General features: G+C 39.1%; 2 protein-coding genes across 2 annotated transcripts in view; one reads left to right on the top strand and one right to left on the bottom strand.

Annotated features, from left to right (window-relative positions):
* TERB2 (telomere repeat binding bouquet formation protein 2) overlaps positions 1 to 25,491 on the bottom strand; it is a 38,485-nt gene extending 12,994 nt beyond the window's left edge. The window contains exons 1-5 of the mRNA XM_069597348.1: positions 25,404 to 25,491; positions 25,208 to 25,289; positions 24,297 to 24,436; positions 22,289 to 22,350; positions 20,004 to 20,089 (exon numbers count right to left, since the gene is read on the bottom strand). Coding sequence (XP_069453449.1) covers positions 20,004 to 20,089; positions 22,289 to 22,350; positions 24,297 to 24,436; positions 25,208 to 25,289; positions 25,404 to 25,467 — 434 coding nt within the window. The 5' untranslated portion in view covers positions 25,468 to 25,491. The remainder of the gene's footprint in view (positions 1 to 20,003; positions 20,090 to 22,288; positions 22,351 to 24,296; positions 24,437 to 25,207; positions 25,290 to 25,403) is intronic.
* On the top strand, positions 1,573 to 3,951 carry LOC138444029 (developmental pluripotency-associated protein 4-like). The gene is made up of 2 exons (XM_069597373.1): positions 1,573 to 1,644; positions 3,250 to 3,951. Exons 1-2 carry the CDS (start codon positions 1,573 to 1,575, stop codon positions 3,949 to 3,951), a joined length of 774 nt encoding a protein of 257 aa, XP_069453474.1.
* Positions 25,492 to 25,769: the final 278 nt, after the last annotated feature.

Genomic DNA, 25,769 nt, shown 5'->3' with positions numbered 1-25,769 from the left:
GCCAAGCCCATGCCCCACAAGAGAAGCCACTGCAATGAGAAGTCCACTCGCTGCAACTAGAGAAAGCCCGTGCACAGCAACAATGGCCCAGTGCAGACAAAAATAATTTCTTTTAAAAAAGAATGAATACATATAGTACAAAATTTCTACATGCAAAACCCATTTTTTATTTATGAACTTTATTTTTTTATAAATTACGTATTTCTTTGGCAAACAGTCTTCACCTTATTTTACTCATAGCATATCTGGAATGCCACACTACAGGATAAGTCTTAACAAGGTCTATATTTCCAAAGTAGCACGTGTCTACCAGGCACTGTAGAGGAAGATAAAGAAAAGCCAGGATCTGCTGAGGTGAAGAAGAGGGAAGGGGTAATATATATTAGCAAAAGGCTAATGTGAAGGTAGAAATATGTTATCACACTGTGTCAGAGAAAGTATAAAAGAATGATGACTATCCCAGTTTACCCTGGATTGAGGGATTTCTCAGACATGGGCTTTTCAGTGCTAAAACCAAGACCATTCCAAGCAAATCTGGATGTCTGGTTACCCTAACCATGTAAATACAAAATCAATTGGAATGTAATTTGGTTTAACCTCTTGGAGGGCAATTTGACAAGGCCTATCAAGCATACAAAATGAATACACTCCTGACTCAGCAATCCCCTTCTAAGAATTACTCTACAGACACTTGCACACATACAAAATGACATTACTTGATCAGTCACTGAAGCACTGATTTTAACAGCAAATGAGAAATTACCTCAAGTCCAGGAAAACAGGAAAACAGTTAAATTATGGTAAATCCATATAATAAAACACCACATAGCACAAAAATGAAAACATTCTTTATGTAGTTAACATGGAATGATCTAAAAGGTAAATTATTAAGAGAAAAGAGGAAAGGTGCTGAACAACGTTTATAGAATATTACTATCTATGAAGAAAAGGAAGAATATTTACTTGAATTTGCCAGTATATACATATACAAGAACCTGATAATACTAGTTGCCTCTGGGAGGGAAACGGGCTATTTAGAAGCCAGTATATTTCATCAGTTCAGTTCAGTTCAGTTGCTCAGTCATGTCTGACTCTTTGCGACCTCATGAACCACAGCACACCAGGCCTCCCTGTCCATCAACAACTCCTGGAGGCCACCCAAACCCACATCCATTGAGTTGGTGATGCCATCCAACCATCTCATCCTCTGTTGTCCCCTTCTCCTCCTGCCCTCAATCTTTCCCAGCACTGGGGTCTTTTCAAATGATTCAGCTCTTCACATCAGGTGGCCAGCGTACTGGAGTTTCAGCTTCAACATCAGTCCTTTCAATGAAGACCCAGGAGTGATCTCCTTTAGGATGGAGGATCTCCTTTAGGACTGGTTGGATCTCCTTGCAGTCCAAGGGACTCTCAACAGTCTTCTCCAACAAAAGCATCAACTGTGAACTTCTCCACAGTCAAAAAGCATCAATTCTTCTGCACTCAGCTTTCTTTATAGTCCAACTCTCACATCCATACATGACCCCTGGAAAAACCATAGCCTTGACTAGATGGACCTTTGCTGCCAAAGTAATGTCTCTGCTTTTTAATATGCTGTCTAGGTTGGCAAGGGCAGTGGCCGAGAGGAGCTACCTCACATCAGAGGTAAGAGTGTATTTCATAGTTTCCCCTATTGTGTATCTTGAATTTCGAACCATATGAATATATTATCTATTAAAAATAAAATTTGACAATAGAAAATAATAAGTAGGCATGAGGAACTAAGGAAAAGATTTTCAAAAGGAGAGCAATGAGTTTGGTATTTATGTGCCTTGGCTATTTACGTTATTTATCTGCACATAAAAGCAGTAAAAGAAAAAGAAAAGTGATTAGTTTAACAATGTAAAAATCCAAAACTTATGTCTCCAAAAAATATAAGCCAGATAAACATCTGAGGAAACAATGTGACTAACTGGATATGTGACAATGTGACAAAAAGTACAATATAGCTATTATGTAAAGATATCAGACAAGTTGATAAGAAAAACAGTAAGACTCCCAGTAGAAAATGAGGAAAGGGTAAAAATAAGTCATAGAAAAGGACATGTAAAATGCTAATAAATTAAAAAAGATTCAAACCTACTAGTAATCTAATAAAAAATACAAATTAAACCAAGATCCTATTTTTTATCTATCAAGTTAGCACAAGACTTATTAATATACTGATGAGGATATAGTGAGACAAACACTAGTGGAATTTTTAAATTTGTACTTTTATGGGAAGCAACAGGCATCATGGCCTTTAAAAACATTCATGTTTCATTAATATCATAAAATTCACATCTGAGAAGATTTTAAAATTTAAAAAATAAATTAAAAAAAATAATAATAAAAAAAAAAAGAAAATAATCTAGGGAATTTCATGGCTGTCCAGTGGTTAGGACTCTGCACTTTCACTGTCAAGTAGCTGGTCGAGAAACAAAAGATCCTGGAAGCAACATGGTGCAGCCAAAAAATGAAAAGAACATTATCCAAGAAGTGGAGAAATATTTATTTTTATTTTTATTTTTATTTTTATTTTTTTTTCAGTGTCTATAATCAACTTTATTTTAATATAATCTAAACACATATCATTTAGAAAGTACCAAGAAAACTTTATGTACAAGAGCTGATGCTATTGCATTTGAAAAAAGCTGGCAAGTTCCTGCTACGAGTGTATCCCAGGAGATACCACTGAGGAAACCTGATATATTGGAGTAGATGTTGCGGCATTTGGCCCAGTTTGATAGCCCTCAGGGTTAACCTGAAGTTGTCAATGTTTGATGCTAGATGTAGAACATCTCGTAAAACCACTTCATTGATTTGCAACAAAATCAAAACCCTGCAATCATTAACACTTCTTATACATATCTAAATTTTTAAGCAGACTGTCATATTTTAAGTCCAAGTTTCCTGGAATAGTCTGCAGTGCTAATCTTGCAAACAAAATATCAATCTCTATCCCATCAAACAGTTTGATAACTGGTACAAATAAATGCCTCTTTAACAGTTCTTAAATCTTTACTTCTCCCTGTAATTTCAACTTATCATAGAATGAGGTGAAAAAGTCACTTCAATCAGCATGTCTTGCTGCAACACACAACGCATCAATATTGGCAGTTTTTTGTATATACTCCTAATCTGTAAAATCCAGGTGTAAACATTTTCCCATCAGCATGTTCAATTACAGATTGCGGAAGATTCTTGCTTTCACTGATTTCTCGTATCCAGTCTTTCACCAGTGTGAAACCTCCGAAGACACCGACGCGGATCCCCATCCCCCCTCTACCTGAAGTCCTGCCGCCTGTCAACCTGGTCCACAGGGATGTCATTCGTGCTTGGTGCCAGCAGTTAAAACTGAGCACCAAAGGCCCGAAACTAGATGGATATAAACGACTCTGTGAATATGCTTACCCTCATCAAAAAAACATTCCTGCCACAACACAGGAGGCCAGGATCCTGTCACTATCGAAAAGGATAAAGACAGAAAAGGGGGAACTACCACTGGAATGCTCTGTTGAGAAAACATCTTCTGATGGGGCTGCTCCTCTTGCACGGGGGCCACCTGCCCTTGAGGGAGCTCCTCCGCCTCTTGAGGCAGTTGTATCCACTTCTGCCCTCGACTCAGAAGCTGTGTTTGCCTCCTGGAGCAGAATGGCAGCCAGGGCCATGAAGACGGAGTCAGTAGGATCACAAGAGACCTGTGAGGTCCGCTGGTGTGTGGTCCACGGGAGAAGTCTCCCAGCTAACACAGAAGGCTGGGTTCATTTACAGTTTCATGCTGGGCAGGCATGGGTGCCTGGAAAACGAAGGAAGGTGTCCGCATTCTTCCTGATACCTTCTGGTGATTTTCCACCCCCACACCTGGAGGACAATATGCTGTGCCCTGAGTGTGTACACAGGAATAAAGTATTAACAAAAAGCCTGCAGTGAGATCATAATACCAGTAAAAGGGTACAGCTATGATTATAATTAATGATAGAGAAGTGACTACAATCAACTCCACGGTGACTAGACAGCTGAACTCGGCCGCTCCCCTCTCTCCATGCTTCCTGCTTCCAGGGTGCACAGCCTGCTTACAAGGTTACATGAAAAAAGAAAGCCTGTGAACTGATGGGAAACAGAAGCAGAAGTGACTGTCTGTCCAAATATTTATTTTTTAAAAGATATTTATGAAGGTGCTACAAGAGTAGCAAATTATAAATTTTTTTTAATTTAAAGGGAGGTGGTTAAACGGACGATAAGACTAAATGCCAATACAGCCATTCAGTTCAGTTCAGTCGCTCAGTCGTGCCCGACTCTTTACGACCCCATGAATCACAGCATGCCAGGCCTCCCTGTCCATCACCAACTCCCGGAGTTCACTCAGACTCACGTCCATTGAGTCCATGATGCCATCCAGCCATCTCATCCTCTGTCGTCCCCTTCTGCCTCCAATCCCTCCCAGCATCAGAGTCTTTACCAATCAGTCAACTCTTCACATGAGGTGGCCAAAGTACTGGAGTTTCAGCTTTAGCATCATTCCTTCCAAAGAAATCCCAGGACTGATCTCCTTTAGGATGGACTGGCTAGATCTCCTTGCAGTCCAAGGGACTCTCAAGAGTCTTCTCCAACACCACAGTTCAAAAGCATCAATTCTTTGGTGCTCAGCTTTCTTCACAGTCCAACTCTCACATCCATACATGACCACTGGAAAAACCATAGCCTTGACTAGACGGACCTTAGCTGGCAAAGTAATGTCTTTGCTTTTGAATATGCTGTCGAGGTTGGTCATAACTTTTCTTCCAAGGAGTAAGTGTCTTTTAATTTCATGACTGAAATCACCATCTGCAGTGATTTTGGAGCCCCAAAAAATAAAGTCTGACACTGTTTCCACGTTTCCCCATCTATTTCCCATGAAGTGATGGGACCAGATGCCATGATCTTCGTTTTCTGAATGTTGAGCTTTAAGCCAACTGTTTCACTCTCCACTTTCACTTTCATCAAGAGGCTTTTTAGTTCCTCTTCACTTTCTGCCATAAGGGTGGTGTCATCTGCATATCTGAGGTGATTGATATTTCTCCCGGCAATCTTGATTCCAGCTTGTGTTTCTTCCAGTCCAGCATTTCTCATGATGTACTCTGCATATAAGTTAAATAAGCAGGGTGACAATATACAGCCTTGATGTACTCCTTTTCCTATTTGAAACCAGTCTGTTGTTCCATGTCCAGTTCTAACTGTTGCTTCCTGACCTGCATACATTACAGACATGATGTCAAATAAGGTTTTTCAAAATGGGGAACTGCCCATACAATAATAAATAGAAAATGAAGAGACAGACTCTCTGCTATCTGACCTCAACTCTACTTAATGTGTACACGGAAATCACTTCAGTCATGTCCAACTCTTTGCAATCCTATGGACTTCTGTGTCCATGTGTCTGGTTTCTCAACCACCAGCCTCCTCTGTCCATGAGATTCTCCAGGCAAGAATACTGGAGTGGGTTGCCATGCCCTCCTCCAGGGGATCTTCCTGACCTAGGGATGGAACCCACGTCTCTTACATCTCCTGCATTGACAGGTGGATTCTTTAGCACTAGTGCCACCTGGGAAGCCCACTTAATGTGTGTATCTGTATAAAACTAGCAAGAAATGTACTAATGTTGATGGTGGTTATCTGAGTGGTGGGTTTGGTTACAATTTAAATTTTCTTTATTCTTTTTTTGTCAGTATTTTCCATCTTGACAAACTAGATGCATTTATTATAAAATAAGAACATGAAAAATAAGCAAAAATTCATGCCATTTTCAGAAGATTTGGGAACATCCTGGGAAAGAAAAATAGCACAATGATTAAGAGTTTGGACTCTACAATTGGTTTCAAAGTACCTTCACTACTTAAATAACACAGGGTGAATTATTTAAATCTCTGAACCTGTTTCCTCAATTGTAAAACAAGGCTAATACTATTTATCTATCTTATAGAGTTGTGAGAATCAAATGAAATACTGTGAATTGCTTAGCTCATAAATGTCTTTCATTTGGCATGTGTTCAATAACTAGTTCACCATTTAGTGTTCAATATTACATGCTCTGGTGGTTCCACAAAGAAAGACATCTACCTTTATTTTTGTTATTTTGTTGTTACTGGAAAATATTAGACATATTTCCCCCAGATTTGTAAGCTCTCTTTGTATATTAGGGCTTCCCTGGTGGTGCAGAGGTTAAAGCGTCTGCCTGCAATGTGGGAGACCTGGGTTCGATCCCTGGGTCAGGAAGATCCCCTGGAGAAGGAAATGGCAACCCACTCCAGTATTCTTGCCTGGAGAATCCCGTGGATGGAGGAGCTTGGTGGGCTACAGTCCACGGGTCTCAAAGAGTCGGACACGACTGAGTGACTTCACTTTCACTTTCTTTGTATATTAAGGAAAATAGCTTTCATCAAATGTTTTTTCAAGTATATATTTTTCTTTTAACCTGGTTTATATTTCTATTTCCAGGCACAAGTTTAAAATAGTTTTGGTAGTCATATTATGAGTCTTTTCCTTCAGTTCAGTTCAGTTCAGTCACAGTTGTGCCCAACTCTTTGCGACCCCATGAATCGCAGCATGCCAGGCCTCCCTGTCCATCACCATCTCCCGGAGTTCACTCAGATTCATGTCCATCGAGTCCGTGATGCCATCCAGCCATCTCATCCTCGGTTGTCCCCTTCTCCTCCTGCCTCCAATCCCTCCCAGCATTAGAGACTTAACCAATCAGTCAACTCTTCGCATGAGGTGGCCAAAGTACTGGAGTTTCAGCTTTAGCATCATTCCTTCCAAAGAAATCCCAGGACTGATCTCCTTTAGATTGGAATGGTTGGATCTCCTTGCAGTTCAAGGGACTCTCAAGAGTCTTCTCCAACACCACAGTTCAAAAGCATCAATTCTTCGGCGCTCAGCCTTCTTCACAGTCCAACTCTCACATCCATACATGACCACTGGAAAAACCATAGCCTTGACTAGACGGACCTTAGTCGGCAAAGTAATGTCTCTGCTTTTGAATATACTATCTAGGTTGGTCATAACTTTTCTTCCAAGGAGTAAGCATCTTTTAATTTCATGGCTGCAGTCACCATCTGCAGTGATTTTGGAGCCAAAAAAAAAATAAAGTCTGACACTGTTTCCACTGTTTCCCCATCTATTTCCCATGAAGTGATGGGACCGGATGCCATGATCTTCGTTTTCTGAATGTTCAGCTTTAAACCAACTTTTTCACTCTTCTCTTTCACTTTCATCAAGAGGCTTTTCAGCTCCTCTTCACTTTCTGCCATAAGGGTGGTGTCATCTGCATATCTGAGGTTATTGATATTTCTACCGGCAATCTTGATTCCAGCTTGTGTTTCTTCCAGTCCAGCGTTTCTCATGATGTACTCTGCATATAAGTTAAATAAGCAGAGTGACAATATTCAGCCCTGATGTACTCCTTTTCCTATTTGGAACCAGTCTGTTGTTCCATGTCCAGTTCTAACTGTTGCTTCCTGACCTGCATATAGGTTTCTCAAGAGGTAGGTCAGGTGGTCTGGTATTCCCATCATTTTCAGAATTTTCCACAGTTTATTGTGATCCACACAGTCAAAGCCTTTAGCATAGTCAACAAAGCAGAAATAGATGTTTTTCTGGAACTCTCTTGCCTTTTTCCATGATCCAACAGATGTTGGCAATTTGATCTCCGGTTCCTCTGCCTTTTCTAAAACCAGCTTGAACATCTGGAAGTTCACAGTTCATGTATTGCTGAAGCCTGGCTTGCAGATTTTGAGCATTACGTTACTAGCGTGTGAGATGAGTGCAACTGTGCAGTAGTTTGAGCATTCTTTGCTATTGCCTTTCTTTGGGATTAGAATGAAAACTGACCTTTTCCAGTCCTGTGGCCACTGCTGAGTTTTCCAAATTTGCTGGCATATTCAGTGCAGCACTTTCACAGCATCACCTTTCAGGATTTGAAAGAGCTCAACTGGAATTCTACCACCTCCACTAGCTTTGTTCATAGTGATGCTTTCTAAGGCCCACTTGACTTCACATTCCAGGATCTGGCTCTAGGTGAGTGATCACACCATTGTGATTATCTTGGTAGTGAAGCTCTTTTTTGTACAGTTCTTCTGTGTATTCTTGGCTCCTCTTCTTAAATCTTCTGCTTCTGTTAGGTCCATACCATTTCTGTCCTTTATCGAGCCCATCTTTGCATGAAATGTTCCCTTGGTATCTCTAATTTTCTTGAAGAGATCTCTAGTATTTCCCATTCTATTGTTTTCCTCTATTTCTTTGCACTGATTGCTGAGGAAGGCTTTCTTATCTCTTCTTGCTATTCTTTGGAACTCTGCATTCAGATGCTTATATCTTTCCTTTTCTCCTTTGCTTTTTGATTCTCTTCTTTTCACAGCTATTTGTAAGGCCTCCCCAGACGCCATTTAGCTTTTTTACATTTCTTTTACTGACAGAATGTGATCCACTGGAGAAAGCAATGGCAAACCACTTCAGTATTCTTGCCTTGAGAACCCCATGAACAGTATGAAAAGGCAAAATGATAGGTCACTTAAAGATGAACTCCCTGGGTGGGTAGGTGCCCAATATGCTACTGGAGATCAGTGGAGAAATAACTCCTGAAAGAATGAAGGGATGGAGCCAAAGCAAAATCAATATCCAGTTCTGGATGTGACTGGTGACAGAAGCAAGGTCCGACGCTGTAAAGAGCAATATTGCATAGGAACCTGGAATGTTAGGTCCATGAACCAAGGCAAATTGGAAGTGATCAAACAGGAGATGGAAAGAGTGAACCTCGATATTCTAGGAATCAGCGAACTAAAATGGACTGGATAGTGTGGATTTAACTCAGATGACCACTGTATCTACTACTGCAGGCAGGAATCCCTTAGAATAAATGGAGTAGCCATCATGGTCATCATAAGAGTCTGAAATGCAGTACTTGGATGCAACCTCAGAAACGACAGAATGATCTCTGTTCATTTCCAAGGCAAACCATTTAATATCACAGTAATCCAAGTCTATGCCCCAACTAGTAATGCTGAAGAAGCTGAAGTTGAATGGTTCTATGAAGACCTACAAGACCTTGTAGAATGAACACCTTAAAAAGATGTCCTTTTCATTATAGGGAACTGGAATGCAAAAATAGGAAGTCAAGATACACCTGGGGTACCTGGCAAATTTGGCCTTCGAATACAGAATGAAGCAGGGCAAAGACTAATAGACTTTTGCCAAGAGAACACACTGGTCATAGCAAACACCCTCTTCCAACAACACGAGAAGACCCTACACATGGACATCACCAGATGGTCAACACCAAAATCAGACTGATTATATTCTTTGCAGCCAAAGATGGAGAAGCACTATACAGTCAGCAAAAACAAGACCGGGAGCTGACTGTGGCTCAGATCATGAACTCCTTATTGCCAAATTCAGACTTAAATTGAAGAAAGTAGGGAAAACCACTAGACCACTCAGATATGACCTAAATCAAACCCCTTATGATTATACAGCGGAAATGAGAAATAGATTTAAGGGACTAGATCTGATAGATAGAGTGTCTGATGAACTATGAACAGAGATTTGTGACATTGTACAGGAGACAGGAATCAAGACCATCCCCATGGAGAAGAAATGCAAAAAAGCAAAATGGCTTTCTGGGGAGGCCTTACAAATAGCTGTGAAAAGAAGAGGTAGAAGATAGAATGGTAGAAATAAATGAAACAGAGAGGAAAAAAGAAAAAAAAATATTAGAAGAAATGAGGACAACCTCAGAGACCTCTGGGACAATGTTAAATGCCCCAACATTCAAATCATAAGAGTCCCAGAAGAAGAAGACAAAATGAAAGACCATGAGGAAATACTTGAAGAGATAATAGTTGAAAACTTCCCTACAATGGGGAAGGAAATAATCACCCAAGTCCAAGAAACCCAGAGAGTCTCAAACAGGATAAACCCAAGGCGAAACACCCAAAGACACATATTAATCAAATTAACAAAGATCAAACACAAAGAACAAATATTAAAAGCAGCAAGGGAAAACCAACAAATAACACACAAGGGGATTCCCATAAGTATAACAGTTGATTTTTCAATAGAAACTCTTCAGGCCAGAAGGGAATGGCAAGACATACTTAAAGTGATGAAAGAAAATAACCTACAGCCCAGATTACTGTACCCAGCAAGGATCTCATTCAAATATGAAGGAGAAATCAAAAGCTTTACAGACAAGCAAAAGCTGAGAGAATTCAGCACCATCAAACCAGCTCTCCAACAAATGCTAAAGGATTTCTCTAGACAGGAAACACAGAAAGGGTGTATAAACTCAAACCCAAAACAATAAAGTAAATGGCAATGGGATCTTACTTATCAATAATTACCCTAAATGTAAATGGGTTGAATGCCCCAACCAAAAGACAAAGACTGGCTGAATGGATACAAAAACAAGACCCCTATATATGTTGTCTAGAAGAGACCCACCCGAAAACAAGGGACACATACAGACTGAAAGTGAAGGGCTGGAAAAAAGATATTCCATGCAAAGAGAGACCAAAAGAAAACAGGAGTAGCAATACTCATATCAGATAAAATAGACTTTAAAACAAAGGCTGTAAAAACAGACAAAGATGGATGCTACATAATGATCAAAGGATCAATCCAAGAAGAAGATATAACAATTATAGATATATATGCACCCAACATAGGAGCACCCCAATATGTAAGACAAATACTAACAAGTATGAAAGGGGAAATTAACAATAACACAATAATAGTGGGAGACTTTAATACCCCACTCACATCTATGGATAGATCAACTAAACAGAAAATTAACAAGGAAACACAAACTTTAAATGATACAATAGACCAGGTAGACCTAATTGATATCTATAGGACATTTCACCCCAAAACAACAAATTTCACCTTTTTCTCAAGCGTACACAGAACCTTCTCCAGGATAGATCACATCCTGGGCCATAAATCTAGCCTTGGTAAATTCAAGAAAAATGAAATCACTCCAATCACCTTTTCTGACGACAATGCAGTAAGATTATATGTCAATTACAAGAGAAAAACTATTAAAAATTCCAACGTTTGGAGGCTGAACAACACGCTGCTGAATAACCAACAAATCACAGAAGAAATCAAAGAAGAAATCAAAATATGCATAGAAATGAAAACACAACAACCCAAAACCTATGGGACACTGTAAAAGCAGTGCTAAGGGGAAGGTTCATAGCAATACAGGCTTACCTCAAGAAACAAGAAAAAAGTCAAATAACCTAACTCTATACCTAAAGCAACTTGAAGAGGAAGAAATGAAGAACCCCAGGGTTAGCAGAAGGAAAGAAATCTTAAACACTAAGGCAGAAATAAATGCAAAAGAAACAAAAGAGACCATAGCAAAATTCAACAAAGGCAAAAGCTGGTTCTTTGAGAGGATAAATAAAATTGACAGACCATTAGCCAGACTCATCAAGAAACAAAGGGAGAAAAATCAAATCAACAAAATTAGAAATGAAAATGGAGAGATCACAACAGACAACACAGAAATACAAAGGATCATAAGAGACTATTATCAGCAACTATATGCCAATAAAATGGACAACTTGGAAGAAATGGACAAATACTTAGAAAAGTACAACTTTCCAAAAGAAATAGAAAATCTTAACAGACTCATCACAAGCACATAAATTGAAACTGTAATCAGAAATCTTCCAACAAACAAAAGCCCAGGACCAGATGGCTTCACAGCTGAAGTCTACCAAAAATTTAGAGAAAAGCTAACACCTATCCTACTCAAACTTTTCCAGAAAATTGCAGAGGAAAGTAAACTTCCAAACTCATTCTATGAGGCCACCATCACCCTAATACCAAAATCTGACAAAGACACCACAAAAAAAGAAAACTACAGGCCAATATCACTGATGAACATAGATGCAAAAATCCTTAATAAAATTCTAGCAAACAGAATCCAACAACATATTAAAAAGATCATACATCATGACCAAGTGGGCTTTATCCCAGAGATGCAAAGATTCTTCAATATCCACAAATCAATCAACATAGTATACCACATTAACAAATTGAAAGATAAAAAGCATATGATTATCTCAATAGATGCAGAGAAAGCCTTTGACAAAATTCAACATCTACTTATGATAAAAGACATTCTAGAAAGCAGGAATAGAAGGAACATACCTCAACATAATAAAAGCCATATATGATAAACCCACAGCAAACATTATCCTCAATGGTGAAAAACTGAAAGCATTTCCCCTAAAGTCAGGAACAAGACAAGGGTGCCCACTCTCACCACTACTATTCAACATAGTTTTGGAAGTTTTGGCCACAGCAATCAGAGCAGAAAAAGAAATAAAATGAATCCAGATTGGGAAAGAAGAGGTAAAACTCTCACTGTCTGCAGATGACATGATCCTCTACATAGAAAACCCTAAAGACTCCACCAGAAAATTACTAGAGCTCATCAGTGAATATAGTAAAGTTGCAGGATATAAAATCAACACACAGAAATCCCTTGCATTCCTACACACTAACAATGAGAAAACAGAAACAGAAACTAAGGAAACAATTCCATTCACCATTGCAACGAAAAGAATAAAATACTTAGGAATATATCTACCTAAAGAAACAAAAGACCTATACATAGAAAAGTATAAAACACTGCTGAAAGAAATCAAAGATGACACAAATAGAGGGAGAAATATACCATGTCCATGGATCAGATCAATATAGTGAAAATGAGTATGCTACCCAAAGCAATCTATAGATTCAATGCAATCCCTATCAAGCTACCAAGAGTATTTTTCAGAGAACTAGAACAAATAATTTCACAATTTGTATGGAAATACAAAAAAACACAAATAGCCAAAGCAGTCTTGAGAAAGAAGAATGGGACTGGAAGAATCAACCTGCCTGACTTCAGGCTCTACTACAAAGCCACAGTCATGAAGACAGTATGGTACTGGCACAAAGACAGAAATATAGATCAATGGAACAAAATAGAAAGCCCAGAGATAAATCCATGCACCTATGGACACCTTATCTTCAACAAAGGAGGCAAGAATATACAATGGAGTAAAGACAATCTCTTTAACAAGTGGTGCTGGGAAAGCTGTTCACCACTTGTAAAAGAATGAAACTAGAACACTTTCTAACACCATACACAAAAATAAATTCAAAATGGATTAAAGATCTAAACTTAAGACCAGAAACTATTAAACTCCTAGAGGAGAACATAGGCAAAACACTCTCCAACATAAACCACAGCAGGATCCTCTATGACCCAGCTCCCAGAATATTGGAAATAAAAGCAAAAATAAACAAATGGGACCTAATTAAATTTAAAAGCTTCTGCACAACAAAGGAAACTATAAGCAAGGTGAAAAGACAGCCTTCAGAATGGGAGAAAATAATAGCAAATGAAGCAACAGACAAAGAATTACTCTCAAAAATACACAAGCAACTCCTGCAGCTCAATTCCAGAAAAATAAATGACCCAATCAAAAAGTGGGCCAAAGAACTAGACAGACATTTCTCCAAAGAAGACATACAGATGGCTAACAAACACATGAAAAGATGCTCAACATCACTCATTATCAGAGAAATGCAAATCAAAACCACAATGAGGTACCACTTCACACCAGTCAGAATGGCTACTATCCAAAAGTCTACAAGCATAAATGCTGGAGAGGGTGTGGAGAAAAGGGAACCCTCTTACACTTTTGGTGGGAATGCAAACTAGTACAGCCACTATGGAGAACAGAGTGGAGATCCCTTGAAAAACTGGAAACAGAACTGCCATACGACCCAGCAATCCCACTGCTGGGCATACACACCGAGGAAACCAGAATTGATAGAGACACATGTACCCCAATGTTCATCACAGCACTTTATAATAGCCAGGACATGGAAGCAACCTAGATGTCCATCAGCAGATGAATGGATAAGAAAACTGTGGTACATATACAATATGGAATATTACTCAGTCATTAAAAGGAATACATTTGAATCAGTTCTACTGAGGTGGATAAAACTGGAGCCTATTATACAGAGTGAAGTAAGCCAGAAAGAAAAACACCAATACAGTATACTAATGCATATATATGGAATTTAGAAAGATGGTAACAACAACCTGTATGTGAGACAGCAAAAGAGACACAGATGTATAGAACAGTCTTTTGTGACTCTGTGGGAGAGGGCGAGGGCAGGATGATATGGGAGAATGGCACTGAAACATGTAAATTATCATATGTGAAACGAATCACCAGTCCAGGTTCGATGCATGATACAGGGTGTTCAGGGCTGGTTCAGGGGATGAACCAGAGGGATGGGATGGGGAGGGAGGTGGGAGGGGGGTTCACGATGGGGAACACATGTACACCCATGGCAGACTCATGTCAATGTATGGCAAAACCAATACAATATTGTAAAGAAAATAAATAAATAAAACTGAAAAAAATAAAATAAGAAAAAATTTCTTTTTCCCATTCTTCTCTTACAAGGATGCTTGGGATAACTATTCCCTCCTTTACTAATTCCTTAATATCTTCATGGTCTCACATTTTCAATTTCATTTTTCTTCCTAACCTTACCAGTTTCTTATCTCAAAAAGCATAACAAGTTCAAAGGAGTTCTATGAATAGAGATTCAGTTCAGTTCAGTTCAGTCGCTCAGTCATGTCCAACACTTTGCAACCCCATGAACTGCAGCATGCCAGGCCTCTCTCTCCATCACCAACTCTCAGAGTCTAGCCAAACCCATGTCCATCAAGTTGGTAATGCCAACCAACCATTTCATCCTCTGTCGTGTCCGTCTTCTCCTGCCCTCAATCTTTCCCAGCATCAGGGTCTTTTCACATGAGTCAGCTCTTTGCATCAGGTGGCCAAAGTACTGGAGCTTCAGCTTCAGCATCAGTCCTTCCAATGAACATTCAGGACTGATTTCCTTTAGGATGGACTGGTTGGATCTCCTTGCAGTCCAAGGACTCTCAAGACTCTTCTCCAACATCACAGTTCAAAAGCATCAGTTCTTCAGTGTTCAGTTTTCTTTATAGTCCAACTCTCACATCCATACATGACTACTGTAAAAACCACAGCCTTGACTAGACGGACCTTTGTTGGCAAAGTAATGTCTCTGCTTTTTAATACAAAGACCTAGAATATGGATATTCAAACTTAAGTGGTGGATTATCTGTAAGTCACAGGACCATGAGGCAATAGTTCACTAAAATTCAATACACAACTTTGTGCTAAATCAGATAACAATGTATATCAAATTAAGGAAAACCATATAGGAGGTACAAAAGGAACAAGAAAAAATTATGGGAAAAAAAAACTTGCAGGTAAAAAAACTACACTATATAGATTAAACTCAATTTTTATATTGAAGAAAGATCACTTTATTTCAGCAGCTAAATCCCATACTTTCAATAGTTAATGCTTCCTATGAACATCTGGAAGCCACCGAAGTGGAAAATATAGTATTGGGACTAGATAGTGAATAAGCCTGAAACAAGGGTTCGTCTCACAGATTAGCCCTAACACAACACCAAGTCCATGTTTGTTTGTCTTTTAAAATATAACTTTAATTTCTTAAGCCAAAGTAGCCACATTATAAACAATGTGGAAAAGAAAGAGGGAAAGCCTCTTTCTAATCCTCCAATCCTAATAACATTACTAATATTTAGTTTATTTCCTTATTATTATTATATATATTAAAAATAATATCACAGTAATCAAAAAAATCCTGTTTCTTTTCTGTAAGGCTAGGCTAGCATAATATGGTTAAATGCACAGGTTCTGGAATTAGACTGACCCAGTTAAAATCCTGCTTCTCCCCATTTAATAGAAGTTTGTGTGACTTTGGGGAAATAACTTCATCTACCTACACTTGTGTTCCCTCCCTGTTGTTTGACCTGAGGCCAGTCTATGGTGGAGGTGATGAGGATAACGGTGACCTCCTTCAGAAGGGTCGTGCATGCACTACCGCACTCAGTGCCCCCAACCCTACCGCACGCCACCACTGACCCACGCCTCCACCAGAGATGCCACGACACTCACAGACAAGTCTGGGTCAGTCTCTTGTGGGGTCACTGCTCCTTTCTCCTGGGTCCTGGTGTGCTCAAAGTTTTGTTTGTGCCCTCCAAGAGTCTGTTTCCCAGTCCTGTGTAAGTTCTGGCCATTCTGTGGTGGGGTTAATGGTGACCTCCTCCAAGAGGGCTTAGCCATACCCAAGGAGGGAACACAGCCGTGCCCATCAGAACAGGACCCAGTTTCCCCCTCAGTCAGTCTCTCCCATTAGGAAGCTCCCATAAGCCCCTTATCCTTATCCATCAGAGAGCAGACAGAATGAAAACCACAATCACAGAAAAGTAATCAAACTGATCGTATGGACCAAAGCCCTGTCTAACTCATTAAAACTATAAGCCATGCTGTGTAGGGCCACCCTATACGGATGGGTCATGGTGGAGAGTTCTGACAAAATGTGGTCCACTGGAGAAGGGAATGGCAAACCACTTCAGTACTCTTGCCTCATGAACCCCAGGGACAGTATGAAAAGGCAAAAAGATAGGACACTGAAAGATGAACTCCCCAGGTCGGTAGGTGCCCAATATGCTATTGAAGAACAGTGGAGAAATAACTCCAGAAAGAATGAAGAGACAGAGCCAAAGCAAAAACAACACCCAGTTGTGAATGTGACTAGTGATGGAAGTAAAGTCCGATGCTGTAAAGAACAATATTGCATAGGAACCTGGAATGTTAGGTCCATGAATCAAGGTAAATTGGAAGTAGTCAAACAGGAGATGGTAAGAGTGAATATTGACATTATAGGAATCAGTGAACTAAAATGGACTGGAATGGGTGAATTCAACTCAGATGACCATTATATCTACTACTGTGGGCAAGAATCCCTTAGAAGAAATGGAGTAGCCATCCTAGCCAATGAAAGAGTCCAAAATGCAATACTTGGATGCAATCTCAAAAACGACAGGATAATCTCTGTTCATTTCCAAGGCAAACCATTCAATATCACAGTAATCCAAGTCTATGCCCCAACCACTAATGCTGAAGAAGCTGAAGTGGAACGGTTCTATGAAGACCTACAAGACCTTCAGAATGAATACCCAAAAAAGATGTCCTTTTCATTTCGGGAATGCAAAAGTAGAAAATCAAGAGATACCTGGAGTATCAGGCAAGTTTGGTCTTAGAGTACAAAATGAAGCAGGTCAAAGGCTAAAAGAGTTGTGCAAAGACAACGTACTTGCCATAGTAAACACCCTCTTCCAACAACACAAGAGAAGACTCTACACATGGACATCATCAGATGGTCAACAGCAAAATCAGATTTATATTCTTTGCACGTGAAAATGGAGAAGCTCTACATAGTCAGCAAAAACAAGACCAGGAGCTGAATGTTGCTCAGATCATGAATTCAAAATTGCAAAATTCAGACCTAAATGAAAGAAAGCAGGGAAAACCGCTAGACCATTCAGGTATGACCTAAATCTTATACAGTGGAAGTGACAAACAGATTCAAGGGATTAGATGTGATAGACAGAGTGCCTGAAGAACGATGAACAGAGGTTCATGACATTGTACATGAGGCAGCGATCAAGATCATCCCCAAGAAAAAGAACTGCAAAAAGGCAAAATGGCTGTCTAAGGAAGCAAAAGGAAAAGGGGAAAAGGAAAGATATACCCATTTGAATGCAGAATTCCAAAGAATAGCAAGGAGAAATAAGAAAGCCTTCCTTAGTGATAAATGATAAATTAGAGGAAAAGAATAGATTGGAAAAGACTAGAGATCTCTTCAAGAAAATTAGAGATCCCAAGGGAACATTTCATGCAAAGAAGGGCACAATAAAGGACAGAAATGGTATGGCCCTAACAGAAGCAGAAGATATTAAGAAGAGGTGGCACCAATACACAGAAGAAGTATATAAAAAAGATCTTAATGACCCAGATAACCATGATGGTGTGCTCACTCACCTAGAGCCAGACATCCTGGAATGTGAAGTCAAGTGAGCCTTAGGAAACATCACTATAAGCAAAGCCAGTGGAGGTGATGGAATTCCAGTTGCGCTATTTCAAATCCTAAAGATGATGCTGTGAAAGTGCTGCACTCAGTGAGTGAGTAAGTGAAAGTCTCTCAGTCATGTCTGACTCTTTGAGACTCTATGGACTGTCCCTGGAATTCTCCAGGCCAGAATACTGGAGTGGGTAGCCTTTCCCTTCTCTAGGGGATCTTCCTAACCAGGGATCGAACCCAGGTCTCCCACATTGCAGGTGGGTTCTTTACCAGCTGAGCCACAAGGGAAGCCCAAGAACACTGGAATGGGTAGCCTATCCCTTCTCCAGAGGATCTTCCAGGCCCAAGAATCAAACTGGGGTCTCCTGCATTGCAGGTGGATTCTTTTAAAACTGAGCTATGAGGGCTCAATATGCCAGCAAATATGGAAAACTCAGCAGTGGCCACAGGACTGGAAAAGGTCACTTTTCATTCCAATCCCAAAGAAAGGCAATGCCAAAGAATGTTCAAACTATCACACAACTGCACTCACCTCACACGCTAGCAAAGTAATGCTCAAAATTCTCCAAGTCAGGCTTCAACAGTACATGAACCATCAACTTCCAGATGTTCAAGCTGGATTTAGAAAAGGCAGAGGAACCAGAGATCAAATTGCCAACATCCGCTGGATCATCGAAAAAGCAAGAGAGTTACAGAAAAACATCTGCTTTATTGACTACACCAAAGCCTTTGACTGTGTGGATCACAAAAAACTGTGGAAAATTCTTCAAGAGACGGAAATACCAGACCACCTGACCTGCCTCCTGAAAGATGTATCTGCAGGTCAGAAGTAATAGCTAGAACCAGACATGAAACAACAGACTGGTTCCAAATTGGAAATGTACGTTAAGGCTGAATATTGTCACTCTGTTTAGTTAACTTATAGAGTACATCATGAGGAATGCCAGGCTGGAGGAAGCACAAGCTGGAATCAAGATTGCTGGGAGCAATATCAGTAACCTCAGATACACAGTTGACACCACCCTTATGGCAGGAAAGTGAAGAACTAAAGTCTCTTGATGAAAGTGAAAGAGGAGAGTGGAAATGTTGGCTTAAAACTCAACATTCAGAAAACTAAGATCATGGCATCCAGTCCCATCCTTCATGGCAAATAGATGGGGAAACAATGGAAACAGTGACAGACTTTATTTTCAGGTGCTCCAAAATCACTGCAGATGGCGACTGCAGCCATGAAATTAAAAGATTCCTGCTCCTTGGAAGAAAAGCTATGACAAACCTAGACAGCATATTAAAAAGCAGAGACATTACTTTGCTGACAAAAGTTTGTCTAGTCAAAGCTATGGTTTTCCAGTAGCCATGTATGGATGCGAGAGCTGGACTATAAAGAAAGCTGAGTGCCGGAGAATTGATGCCTTTGAACTGTGGTGTTGGAGAAGACTCTTGAGAGTCCCTTGGAATACAAGGAGATCCAGCCAGTCCATCCTAAAGGAAATCAGTCCTGAATATTCATTGGAAGGACTGATGCTGACGCTGAAGTTCCAATACTTTGGCCACCTGATGCAAAGAACTGACTCACTAGAAAAGAACCCTGATGCTGGGAAAGACTGAAGGCAGGTGGAGAAGGGGACAACAGAGGATGAGATGGTTGGATGGCATCACCGATTCTATAGACATGAGTTTGAGCAAACTCTGGGAGTTGGTGATGGACAAGGAAGCCTGGCGTGCTGCAGCCCATGGGGTCGCAAAGAATTGGACACGACTGAGCGACTGAACTGAACTGACCTGACCTATACTTCATCTCTTTTTCTGTAAAATGGCAATGGTGATAATGATGCCAATGTCATAAGAAGACTGAAGATTAAATGAGATTAAGACACAGTGTTCAAAGGTGTCTATATTGAATGAAGTATACAAATCAGTGAAGTATACAAATTCAGTACCTTCTGGATAAGTCTTTCTTGTGATCTGTTGCTAGTACACTGCTTTCCCTAAAGGCCTTTAGTTCATTTGATGTTACTTCATCTTGCTGTGGACAGCAAAAGAAATCACTTTTAAAAAAATCAGCCATATCAATCATGCAATCAATATCAATTTTTTAAAAAGTAAATTGGCAATATATATATTAACAGTCACAAAACTATCTACAGACTCAGATCCATTCCATTTTGTTTCATAGGAAAAACTCACAAAATTTTGTATATACACACACAGAATTATCTATTTTTAGAGATACATAAAGAAAGGAGACCTGGATTTTTAAAATATATGCTATGCTTGTATTAGATAGTAAAACTGACTGATTTTATTCTCTTACTGATTTTTGAAATTTTCCCTAATGTGGTCATATAACTCTTTGGTTTTTTTTTAAAAAAGAAGCCAAAAAAAGTGTTATTGATTTAAACTTTCTTAAAATCCTTGACATGAAAACTCCTAGGCATCCTACAAGTTGTAAATCAAAAATATGAAGTAAGTTGAACAAATTGTTTCCCCTTCAAAATTAAAGAAACATTTAGCTATGGAGTTACAAAAGAACTAAACATATATAAAGCTTTTCCAAAAGATTATGTAAAGTTGACAAACCTCAGATTCTGGTATCTATAACAATATATTTACGTAATATTCCATTAGGAAATTTCTATATATAGGTTGCAAGCCCACTCTAAATAATAATAATGTTTCCCAAATTACTTTCCAGATTTACCCTTGCTATTGCCATTAAAAGAGGTAACTTCTACTTACAAATTTCATGGTTGTGTTATTATAATTAGTTAATATTCAATAGCAATCAATATTTGAAAGAACAAAATCCTTTACCATATAATCATACAATTTCTAGAGTCAACAGTCAATACAGGCATATGCTACTAATACATTAGAAAAAACACTGGATTGGGCTGGAGCTGAGAAAACTTGGTTCCACTTTGCTAATATCTGGCTATGTGAACTAAGTCAGAGGTCTTTCCTTCTTACCTCAGTCTTCTCATTTCTAAAGCAGAATAATTAATGATCTTCGAGGGTCTTTTGGTATACTCAATAATTATTATCAAATAGTAACCATTCTACCACCATTTATGTCCCTGGAACATTCTAACAAGTCAAGGATTAGAGTATTTTCTCATAATTAGATTCAGAACTTTGAACAAGAACACAAGATAATACTGCGTTTTCTTGATGTTGTTTTGGCAGTTCCTGGGATCTTATTTCTCCGACCAAGGATTGAACCTGGGCCCTCAGCAATAAGAGTGCAGTGTCCTACTGGACTGCCAGGGAATTCCCTATACAGTGTCCTTTTTATTATATCACATTGAGCTGAACGTAACAAGAGGTTGTTTCAAATTGGTGATGCTAAATTTGATCAGTTGGTTAAGACAGTGTCTGCCAGATCCCTCCATTGTAATGGTACAAGCAATGCTTGCCTTTGTAATCAATAAGTAATCTGTGAGGTGATCATTTTAGATAATGATTTTAGCATCCATTTATAACCCTTGCCTAAATCAACTATTTTATTGGGAGTGGTAAAGTGCAAATTTTCTACCCTATCATCCCTTCTACATTTATTACTTTTTATTCGGAAAGGAAATTTTCCCTACCCCTCTTTTACTTCCCTCCTTCCCTCTTTCCTTTCTTCCTTTTTTCCTCCTTTTGTTCCTCTGTTCTTTTTTTTCTTTCTTTATGCTTTTGGAGTATCATTGTGGAATCATCGATTTTTTTTTAATTTTAAGTACTATAATCCATCACCATCATTATTCTTTTTGGATAAATTCTTATCCCAATTTTGCCTTTGCATAAAGATTCTGAAGTAAATAAAAAACATGGCAAATGTGAGGCAGGATGACAAAAGTTAAAAAACTTACAGTATTGCATACATTTATTGAAGTATTATTCATAACATTTAACAAATAGTACAAGAAATTAATCAAATAGCATCTACACTGGCAGCAAAGAACCGGTAAATGCTGTGTACCTATTATTCCCTTAATATTACTGAGGCAAATTTTAAAGCTTTTTATTTTATTCATACAAAAATCTCAATTTCACTAATGTTACTAGCGTAAAAACAATGCCAAATGAGATAATGTTCAATAAAACACATGCCCTCTAAATTTCTTACTCTGGGTCACTGGAACTAACACATCACTAGTACATATTTTGAAGATTACACTGCTTTCAAATTTTTTTGAAACTGTACATTCTGTATCAACTGTATACCTTAATTTACTCTTACCTTTTCTATCAGAAAATGTTGGTCTTGTTCCCAAATAAAACTACCAATTTTTCTCCTTATTTCTGTAGTAAGAAAAATAAATCCAATATTATTTTTCAAAAAGTAACTGTAGAATTCACTGAATTTTGTTTAGGTTTCAAATTTCTAGGTCAGCCTTATTCCACTGTATCAAAAGTACCTGAGATACTTGTTTAAAATGAGGACTCTTATTGAACCAGATTGTTGAGAAGCTGGGAACTTGCATTTCTAACAAACTCCAGATGATTCCAATGCATTATGTAAATCACTGTTCTAAACTTTTTCTGCTATGATATTTTCATAAGATGTCAGTGTGTTTAGGCCAATAAAGATAACTGTCCAGTCAAAATAGAAGGCATAAAATTCCTGAATTTGTGGAGTGCTTAATTCAATAGTTTAGTTTGTTAAAAGAAGGTAGGATGAGCAACATGTCAATTGGGCATGATAGTGCAGGAATTCTACAATGTTCAGCATGTCAAAGGACTGACATCATCTTAAATCAATGATGTCAGGTTTCCACAGCAGCCCACTCAAGGATAAAATAGTTAACATTCCTCTAGACCTAAGCTGTCTAGATTCCTCTAGACCTAAGCTACCTAGATAAATGTGGGTACATATTTGAAATGTGTAGTTAGCCCAACTTGAGATGTGCTCTAAGTTTAAAATAAACACTGGAATCAAAAAAAAAATGAACACAAAAATTTATCTATAATTTTATACTGATTATATATTGAAATAATATTCTAGTTATGTTAAATAAAACATATTCTTAATATGAATTTCATCTTTTTTATTAACTTGTGGGTAATATGAAACCTAAAATTAGTATGTTGCTTACATTTGCCTTTCTTGCTTTTACTAGACAATCCCGGTCTAGGTGAATAATAATGCATACTTTTAATTTTTTAAAAGGAGCATGTTTTCATTTAAAACGGATTTTTTAAAGTCAAATACATTTTAATATAAGTTTTTAAACTCAAAGATTTAATAGGAGTGGTAACTGAGATCAGATAGTCATTCCATAATATAAGCTCCCTGAAGGTAGGTATTCACTGATTTTAAGTAAATCAATTCTCCTATCCAGTCATTAATTTATTTGCATAACCACTTAAAACAATTTATTTTTTAAGTTATAACTAGGTTTTTCCAGGACATCAACTATGGAAGAAAGCCAATCCTCGAAGTTCCCAAAGCTCTTCTACAGAAATATTTTTCAAGTTGTTTTTTTTAATAAATACTCTGCTCGCTGGGAATTTGTACTATTTTCAGTCTGTCTTTCTAGGGATGGACACATACACATCAAGAATTGGGTAATAGTAAGATCTAAAAAATGGGATATTTAATGCTAGTTCATAAAATATAGGTAGGATTTGGACAGAACAGGCTAAGAACGTGTGTTCCCAGCAGGGAAAACTGAAAGAACCAATCTCAGAAGCAATTTATTCATTTGCTCTATACTTCATACGGTTGCTAAGATAATGTGCAAGTTCTTTAAATAATATAAAACAATACAAATACATGGATTTATTATCACGATGAATCTTGAAATATCAGTGGGGGGGGGGGAACAGAAAAAATAACGGTGAGAGCCAAAACTAGCAACGAGCGTTTATTATATACTCACAGGTCAGATTACTTAATGTATTATCCTCAAAACAACTGGGGAGAAATGCTGGAGGCCACAAAAAGTAGTTAAGTGCTGGATTCTCGCCAGTGAACAATGTGAGGATAATATTTGCATCAGTCTTATTCACCATTGAATCCCCAGCGCCTTGGTTGAAACGTGGCACAGTAGGAGCTCGATGAATGTAAGACTGAATGATAAACAAATCGAGAATACACAGCCAAGGCAATCTGATCCAAAGTACATGCTTTTCTGTTTACACTAAATGATATAAAACAAAAAGCTCTGATGAAGAACAAATATCAGTAAAGTTGGATGACATAGCCTGATTTCGGAGTTTAACAGCGATTAAAGATCTTTGCTAACCTTTTTGCAGGCTTGCAGGAGGAAGAATGAAATGACCTAAAGCCACCGAGTTTTTTATTTCAGCATTGGCTACAGCAGAGAGATAGTAGGCATGAAAAACTGTAGCATTATCTTCTATGTAATCAAGACTCTGATATATTCTAGGAGAAAGGAAATAATTTAGGTTATGAAATAAACAAGAATGTATTCAACATTTCAAAAGAAAGAATAAATGAATGGAAACAGAATTACTGTAGGTGATCAGGAGACTGGAGGGTGGGGAGTGAAGGGGTGAGAAAGGGAGGGAACCAGAACCGTGATCAGGCCTCTGTTCTGTAAACATAATCCCACTGCAATGTTAAGGGGGCTCACAGGTGGACAGATTGGAGTCAGAGCAACCTCCCAGAAAGTTTTTGTGATATCAGGGCAAGAGGCAGTTTACGGTGTGTACTAAAATAGCGGCAGCAAGAACAAAGAACATTTACAGGAGCATGGTACACGGTGTTTGACCTTGGATTAACTGGATTAATTAATAGACTAATGGAAGTAGGAGTTATTACTCAAAAAATTACCAACATTTTCAGAACACAACGTTTAAGATAACAGGCAATCAGATTTTGTTTAAATATACCGAATAGGAGAGCTCTACAAGGCATCACATGGATGTGGGAAAGTCTGCTGGAAAAACACAACTTGAAGTCGGGAAGACATGAGGAGTGGTTAGGAGGCCAGGCCTTAGCGGCAGAAAAAAGGGACTGTGAGCTATTCCCGCGCCTGCCCCTCCCCCTCCCTGCACATCCAGACGGGACTGAAAATTTGCTCGTTTCCAGTCTCTTTTCATATTATCAATATTCATTAGCCGACGGCAACTGCCAGCGACAACTCCTGGTTCCTGATGATTCAAAAGGTACCCCCAGGTGACCTTCAGGTACCTCAGCGTGTCTGGGTGTGAGGCATCGCAGCTGAACAAGAAGTCGGCGGCCCTCGGGTCACTGATGGTCCCCCCTTCAGCCACTGTGGAGGCAAGAGCACATGGTGAGCCTAGCAAGTGCCCTGGGGCCAAGGTACCAGAGGGAGGGGCGGTGCTCTCCTCACCACCTCACCCACCCCTGCTGCCCAATCTCCTACCCCAAAACTGCCTCAGGTCGTGGCTGACGCTGCCACAGAACCAACCCCGCTGCCCTTGAAACATGGCGCTGCCTCACGCTCCTCACACGCTAGGACTCGGGGCGGGGTGGGGGGGGGGGAGGGGGCGGGGCGGGGTGGAAGGTGAGGTCACTGATTGGTCCCGGGTCCGAAGCCCAGCTCCATGATTGGTTGTCAGAGTAATACCTCCAAAAAGCCTGAGACAAGACGGAGAAGGTTCTGGTCTCTACCAGCTGTGCGTCGCTGCTTGTGGAACTGTGAAGAGTCGTCTAAGCTTTCTCTGACTCGGCAGAGGAGGAAGGTGTCCTGCTTGTGAGTTTTAAGCCCTTAGCATTAACAAAGGTTTTG

The sequence above is a fragment of the Ovis canadensis genome, chromosome 7 (genome assembly GCF_042477335.2).
Source record: "Ovis canadensis isolate MfBH-ARS-UI-01 breed Bighorn chromosome 7, ARS-UI_OviCan_v2, whole genome shotgun sequence".
Lineage (NCBI taxonomy): Eukaryota > Metazoa > Chordata > Mammalia > Artiodactyla > Bovidae > Ovis > Ovis canadensis.
This window is presented reverse-complemented; position numbering and strand designations above follow the sequence as displayed.